General features: G+C 50.1%; 1 protein-coding gene across 2 annotated transcripts; it reads left to right on the top strand.

The window, feature by feature from the left end:
- Positions 1–4,485: 4,485 nt before the first annotated feature.
- On the top strand, positions 4,486–7,659 carry URM1 (Ubiquitin-related modifier 1 homolog). Of its 2 annotated transcripts, none has more exons than XM_008652962.4 (3): positions 4,486–4,726; positions 4,843–5,007; positions 6,570–7,219. In XM_008652962.4, the coding sequence occupies exons 1-3, from the start codon at positions 4,704–4,706 to the stop codon at positions 6,655–6,657; spliced, it is 276 nt and encodes a 91-aa protein (XP_008651184.1). In that variant the 5' UTR covers positions 4,486–4,703; the 3' UTR covers positions 6,658–7,219. The 2 variants fall into 2 exon arrangements, with proteins under 2 accessions (XP_008651184.1, NP_001143176.1); NM_001149704.3 differs by lacking the exon at positions 6,570–7,219 and adding an exon at positions 7,244–7,659 and having other exon boundaries at positions 4,532–4,726.
- Positions 7,660–7,970: the final 311 nt, after the last annotated feature.

Below are 7,970 nucleotides of genomic sequence, written 5' to 3'. Positions count from 1 at the left end.
GGCACGCCCCCCGCGGCTTCTGCCGTTGCCGAAGGTATATTCGACGACATCGTCGTCGCCGTTGGGTCTGCAGTAGCCGTTGGCGGTGCTGCTGCTACTGGACCCCCGGCTGGATCCTGGGGGCCCGACGGCACTGCTACGGCGACAGCAGTCGGAACCTGGGGGCATGATGGCGCCGCATCGGCAGTGGCAGGCGGAACCTGGGGGCCTGATGGCACCGCCTCAGCAGTGGCAGGCGGAGGCAGGTTGCCGGCATCAAGGCCAGCAGACACCTGCTGCTGGGAGCCGGACTCACCAGTGGGAGCGACTTTGGAGACAGAGGGAGAAGAGGCCCTGATAAGCAAAGGACGGGTTAATACCCGTCAATATGGTAACTAGACCAATGGGGAAAATGAAAAGGGGTACACTTACTTGGGGCCCTAGACCTTCCAATGACCTTGGAAGCGAGACGTCCGCAGCCCCTACTGTTGTTGCTAATGTTGATGCTGCTGCCCTTGCGGCGGTGGCAAGCCAGATGATGGTGGCGGCTGTGGCGGTGGGACTGATGGTGGTGCTGGTGGAGGACTGACGCGCCTCTGCGAGCCCTAGGCCAGGGAGTCGGCCTCCCCGACCCCGCCAGCTGTCCTCTAGCGCTTCTGAGGGAGGTCCGAATCAAGGGGCGGATCCGCGACGAGAGACCCATCGACACGACGCAGTCGGTGCCGCCTCTCTCCCTTCGACCTCCCAGAACCACCCGGGGCGGAAGAATTGCTCGCAGCTCCCTTGCCCTTGCCCGAGGGGCTAAGGGTTGCGGGGGAGCTCTGGAGCCGACATCGGTGGGCCGGGAACCTCCGGCCGGTACACCGGGGATCTGAATCCGCGGTGAGGGTCCCGGCCGCTGGTCTGGCGAATCGCTACGCCGCTCTCGTCAAGGGTCGACAGCGAATCCAAGATCGCTGTCCTCAACCCTTGGTCATCGCAAAGCAGAGAAATGCCCTCGGGAGGAATCAAGGACTCAGCAACGAAGGACTCACTAGTAATCCCCTTCACCAGGAGCTCTAGTTCCTCCCAGGACAGGTCGGTGCCTGGTCCGCGATGGACCCATCCGAGGTCGTTCGAGCCAGTGAACCAGCAGCTCAGGCGTGCCCTCGCCTGCAGCGGCACGATCCGGCGCTGCAAGAAGTCGCCGACCACGTGCATCGACGTCAGACAACCGGTCGCCAGGGACTCGATCCTGCCCAACACGGGCTCGAACTCCGGTGCCAACGGTGGCTTAGCTCTCCATTGCTTCTTGTCGAGCCTCGGCCCGTCACTCGGTAGTACGAGGCGATCGCTGGCCTCGGTACTAGCGATCACCCATTCGGCCCCCAGCTTTCCCACCTCGTGCCGCTGAGGGAGGAGATATAGGCGCCAGCTGAATCCGCCCTCGACTAGAAGTAATACGCTCCGAGATGGTCCTTGGCCTTCCCAGACTTCACCAGCATGAAAAAATGGTGGAAGAGAGAGGTGCACAGCGCCACCCCCACGAACATCTCGCACAGGTGGGCGAAGATGGCCGCCTGAAGGATGGAGTGGGGTGTGAGGTGCTGGAGCTGGAGACCGAGATCCTCCAACAGTAACATGAAGAAGGGGGAGATCGGCAACGCCAACCTGCACGAGAGGTAGGAGACAAAGAGCACAAACTCCCCCGCGACGAGATCACCAAGGGGGGGGGGGAAGCGCCGACCCGGATCCTCCAGGCGTGCGACGGCGCACTCCATCCGAGCAGGCGGCGCACCGTGTGGAGCCTCCTCTTGGTCTGGTAGCGCTCGGGATGAACCAGTGAAGCCATGGCTGCTACAGTGGCAAAAAACAGAGGAAGGCGAGTGCAACAAAGGCGTAGAGGACTCAGAGGAGAAAGGACGCAACAGTTGAAGAAAGTGCGAATGCGTAACTGCTGGCCGCGGAATGAGTCCCCTTTTTCAAAGAAGGCTCTCCCGCTCGCGTCCCAATCCCATCCAACACGCACCTCGTGCTCGCAGTGACCCAGTCCCCGACATGGGGGCCCAGATCCACATGTCACGCACCTGGAGAACTAGCCTCCGAGTGCGTAGAAGACGGACCGTCCCCCCGGAAGCAAACCATCACGCACGACCGCATGTCGCCTAGGGGCCGCTGAAGGATATTTTTAACTTAGGCGGCGGCAATGAGGCGCCCTGCGCGCGGCCCGACAAAACCGCCGGGAGTGGGGGCCACGTACCTGCCAGCTGCGGGGACAGACGTGGCAGGCGGCATGACCGAAGGCAGGATGGCGACGGCTACGTCAGCACCCAAAAATGGCACGCCAACTAGGCTTTGGCCCCACCTACAGGCTTGTAACCTCCCCTGAGGTGGGCCCAGGGGCCACTGTCGGTACCTTGGAACAGAGGTGCCCCTTACTATGGTATGAAGGCACGGTAAACAGCGCCCGACCCCACCACGTGGACGACTTCGGGACCACCAGGTGACCAGAGAAGGTAACATATACCATGATATCGTCAGTGGATCCGGACCCCAGTGAGAAAGTGCCGGACCCCAGCATACATGACATGTACCTCCGGGTTCGATTCGGGACCTCCGCGTTCTCCTGAATGGGACCTGGACCCCTCTAAGTGAGGTCTGGGCCACCCATGACAAGATCCCGGGACGAAGAATACCTTGGTCTAAGTCAAGGACGTACAGGGGTCCGACACAGACACTTGTCAGGGTCTTGCCCAGCGCGCCTCCGCTCCCCGCTCAGGCGGGGACCCGGTGCTGCCACGTGGCCTACTGCCCGTGACGTAAGCCGGCGGGCGGAGCCTGACGTAAGGCCTCTAGGACGCGCGGTCTCTGCATTTATTGTGGAAAGGACGCGCCGCCTGTCCACCCTGCTGACAGGCGATGTGCCCTCACATCATTTAATGTGTCCTGTCCACTCCACTGGCAGGCGGCGCCAGAGCCATCCTGCAGACGGCGCATCTGTCCCGTCCGTTGTCAAACAGTACGCCCGTGCTGCGCGGCGCACTGTGCTCATCATCCCTTGTGCGAGAAGCTTCCCCTGCACGCCGATACTACGCAGATCTCGGATGTCAGGGCGCAAGAAGATTACTCCAGCAGCAAACATTAGTAGCTCCAAGTACTACATCTGTTATGTTCCTGGGCCCACATGTCGGGGCTCAACACTCTTGTACATGCCCCCTTAGCTATAAAACGGGAGGCATGCAACGACACGAAAGAACAGACTCTCAATTCTCAAGCTTCCACAGCAATCCAACACACAATGGAGTAGAGTGTTACGCTCCGGCGGCCCGAACCACTCTAAATCCTCGCGTGTTCATGTGCTCGATGCTCGCTTAGCAGGACATGCAAAACGCTTAAGCCTCTTCCTCATCTTAGGATTTAGGACGGGTGCACTCTGCTACCCGGCCGGAGAATTCTCTCTCCGACAGAAACAAAGTTACAGTCTACCATCTGAGAGTCATGGTACAAACCAAAGCCATAAGGCTCACAAACCCATAGGGCTACTTTGCAACCTCAAATCCTCTCATGAAATCATGATTGTAGGGGATTAAGTGAAAATAAATTAATTTACTCTTCAATTCTCTTCAATTTCGAAGGAGATTTCAGTTTCCAAACTAGCCCTAAGAAAACAAAACTTGACTCGACCCAACTAGTGAGTGCAGCAAACAAACAAAAGAAAAACAACCTTAACGTAACTACTGAAGTTCCAACTAAAATTTTCAAAAACCGCCATAATCGAAGTCTTTTATCTTAGAGCATCTTCAACGACGTGACATATAAAAATGTCCTATAACTTGAAAATGAGTGTAATTTATAGAATTCAGAACACCAACAAAATATTCTGCTCCAACAGTAAAGTTACAAATCTAAATTATAGGACAACTTACTACGATATATTTGATGTATTTGAGAGAGCGTCCTATAATTTTTTAACCAAATTTTATAAAATGATACACTATTGGAATAGTTTTTCTAGGTAAAGTTTTATATTTTAATTTGAGACACCAGTTTTAGTTATTGTTGGAGATGCTCCTTCGATCCGTCTTTAAACATTGGTTGCTCGTCCTTATGCAGCATGGACCGTCGACGGATCCAAAACTTCGTCGTGAAAATTAACTGCATCTAATTATTAGATTCAACTTTGTTAAATGTTATATCATTTTTATTCAATCAAACTGCTCAACGTAGCGCAATAGCTCCTAACAAAATTTGGTTTCGGAGCTTTGGGCTTAAGCTATGTAATTAGGAACAAAATAAATTAGCAAAGTAGCTAGGTGGTTAAATTCTAAATATAATATATACAGTATTCTAAACAAAAGCTCGGTAAGTGGCAGTAAAAGAATAAATGTTGGGGTTTTCTACTAAACTGCACAAACAAATGAACAATATTTGAGATTTACTTGTCAGTAACCTTTTTTGCTAAATTATCTTTCGGTTACACCCAGCTAAGACAGATCACAGCCCAAACCAGATCACATGAAGCGGCCCAAATTCGAGGAAGCAAACAGGTGGGCTGGGCACCTGTACTGCGAGCAGCCGGTCACAGCGCGCAGCGCCGTCTCCTGCGATTCCCGGCTGCCTCCACCTCTTCTCCCACAGCGCCGGCGTGCTCCTCTCCTTTCACGCTACGTTCCCTCCGGCCCCGGCGTCGACGGCTAAGAAACCCTTAACCTAGGAACGAGTTCGCACCCTCGGGACCTGTGGCGATGCATCTCACTCTCGAATTCGGGTAATCCTTCTCCCTGGACTTGTCACTTCCTCCTCGGATACCTCTCGCCTTTTTGCGTAGCGCTGCGTGCCCGCGGTCCGTCACGAATATTAGCAACCGCTGGCTTGGGGCTGCAGGGGCGGGCTGGAGCTGCTCCTGGAGAACTCCACCAAGGTGCACAAGGTGGAGGTCACCACGCCCAAGGACGGCCAAGGCAAGGTGACGATGAAGTTCTTGCTCTCTTGGGTCAAGGAGAATCTGATCAAGGAGCGACCGGAGATGTTCCTCAAGGCTGATTCCGTGTACGTGTTGTTTTGCTCCACTTTCTCTTCATTCACTTGTGTAGGTGGTAGGATTGATATTTAATGGGCATTGAAACAAGACAGATTCTGCGCCAAGGTCGTGGTCTGCTTCAGTTGCTGCCGTTTCTCTTATGATGAATAGCCTTTTCCTGACGGTTAACTAGTGTGGACTGATAATTAGTTCCTAGTTACCAGTTAACTGTGGCCTGTAGACTGCAACTGGCTCCAAGTTTTGACAAATCCAAATTATTTCTAACTCCCCTGTGGTTTAATTTGACAAAAGCAAATTCTACACCAACTAATTGTTCTTTGATTTTCACTAATGGCTAGAGAGGGGTATTAGGATCAGGAATTATAGCTTGAAAGCACAAATCATTTACAAAACAAAAAATGAGCTCTTCTCATGGGCTTGAGGTGGTGCAAAATATCTGGGAGCCTTTCAGCCCTGAGCTAGGTAGGATTTACTAGCTGTTATTGTTTTTTTTCTCTATTGCTTATTTTGAGACCAGTAACCCTTAGGGCTTGTTTGGAGTAAGGTGAATGGAAGGGATTGGGCTTGTTTGGGAGCAAGGGGAACGGAAGGGATTGAGGGGGCTAAAATCCTCTCCATTTCCTTTGCTCCCAAACTAGCCTTAAGGCAACTCTATTTTCACAAGGGATTTCCATTTTCTCAAGGGAAATTAGTTCATTTTCCCTTGGGAAAATATGAACATTTTGGGAAAATGGAGTTCCCATGCAACTCCATTTTCTCAAGGTATTTTCATTTTCCCTTTGGAAAATAGGAATACCTTAGGAAAATTGAGTTGCTAGTTTGAGAACTTCATTTTCCCAAGGGATGTTGAACTAATTTCCCTTGGGAAAATAGAAAACCTTTTGGAAAATGGGGTTCCCAAGGGCTAGTTTGGCAGTTTAAAAACTGGAGGTAATTGGAGGGGCTAAAATCCCCTCCTTATTCAAAATTGAATAAGATTGTGGCTCTAGTTTGGGAGTCCAAATACCGAAGGGGATTGGAGGGGCTAAAATCCCCTCCTTATTTAAAATTGAATAAGGAGGGGATTTTAGCCACTCTAATCCTCTCCGGTTTTGTGGCTCCCAAACTAGCCGTAAGAGTGGCATTTCCCCCCGCCCCTAGGAGAGTACATTCATGTGTCTTGTAATGTAACTTATCAATGTGTTCCTTCTCTAATACAAATATGCACGGTCCTCACATATATTTGAGGAAAGAAGAAAACATCGACCAAACTTGTTGAACTAATTTTAAAACTAGCATTTATGGTCATCTAGATGCTTGATGTAGAGCTAGACAAACAGCCACCCTACAATTAGTGTCTAGGCAGCCAAGATGATGACCACAGATGGTCTAGATGTTTTTCTTCAAAAGCAATGTAGCTGCAAATGTGCAAGCAAGTAATCCATACTTATTTTTTTAAAGTGAGATTTGACACATGACTCGTAAAGGCACAAATGCATCAAAAAAACTTTCATTTGCAATGATATGGTACCAAAAGTTGGCACTAGCCACAACCCACAAAGGTGTGATTAGAGCTACCTGTCTATCACAGCCAGTTATTCAATTGGGAGCCCAGGCTCAATCCCAAGCAAAGCAAGCAATATGCATGTGTTCATTCAGACTTCTGGCCATTAACATAGTAGAAGGCAACAGATTGGTACAAAGGAACAAGCCAGCACAAAGGAATTTTGATGGCCATTGACAGCACAGTGCTGCAGGCAGAGGACTAGGAGCTGCGGCACTTGGGGTAGGCATTTACAGAAGGGCAGCCCTAAGCACGTCCAGTAAGTTTCCAGCTGCAATGTCTCGACTGTTTGTGACCAAGTTTAACCATCTAGATGGTCTAGCTATCTACCTCTATGTTTAGCCCCTGAACTTGTTTACTACAACTCGCTGAGGCACTGACTAGCCTATGAAGACATCGTGCTAGTCGTAGTGAACTGCATCTATATCATCCGATAATTTGTTTTCCATTGCAAGCAAAAGAGAACTGCCATGAAACATGGTACCTTCTTGCCTTTTTTATTTAACTTTTTTTTCTGGCCAATGAAGTTGTAGAAACATATAGGTTGCTTTTTATTGGTCAGTGCAGTAATTTTGGAGAGCATTTGGTACATCTCAAAATGCAGCGAGATAGAGATTTCAGAAAAAAAGTTTCTTCTTTTCTGAGTTCAGGTTCAGCCAGATGATTTGGTTTTCATTTTTTTGTTCGCTTCATGCATGCAGGAGGCCTGGGGTTCTTGTCCTTATAAATGACTGTGACTGGGAGCTGTGTGGTGGTCTTGATGCAGAGTTGGAAGAGAAGGATGTTGTGGTTTTCATCTCCACTTTGCATGGTGGTTAGTTTGATTACATCAGGATGATAGCATCCTATGATTTTCCTGAAAATCGCACCTTGTATCAAGTCTTTGGAAGGGATGGATTGGTCTGAGTTGTGTGGCTTTCTGGAGATACTAATTGCAAACTGTGGAACTGCACTTGTTGGTGCCAATATCATCAAACTATAGTTCCATTTTCTTACTGGGACGCAGGCACATAATATTGTGCACAACCGATCCTGTATTTTTCCAGTACTGCTGTGGCTCTCCCCCGTTTGCTGTATATACATAAATGAAAGGTCAAGTGAAGTACGTATTTCTAAACACTGTTCATGCTTGTCAATTGGTGGAATATTCGCTGCCCCCATGCATTTACAAGTGCTGCCTTCACCCCACGATTCATGAAGGTCACCCGGTATTTTGGCAGCCTGCAAAGAAGCACTAGCACACTCGTTGGAAATACAGAGAATTCGGTTCACGAGTCTCTTCATGCTGGGGCATGTTTTGCCAATCAGTAACCCTTTATTGCAAATGTGAAAGTTACTGATAAGCACTTGAGAGAAATTTTGAAGGGCAAGAGAGCATGAGAAAAAAGGCGCACGTAAAAACTGCATGCACTCCATGGCGTTAGTGAG

This window comes from Zea mays, chromosome 7 (genome assembly GCF_902167145.1).
Source record: "Zea mays cultivar B73 chromosome 7, Zm-B73-REFERENCE-NAM-5.0, whole genome shotgun sequence".
NCBI lineage: Eukaryota > Viridiplantae > Streptophyta > Magnoliopsida > Poales > Poaceae > Zea > Zea mays.
This window is presented reverse-complemented; position numbering and strand designations above follow the sequence as displayed.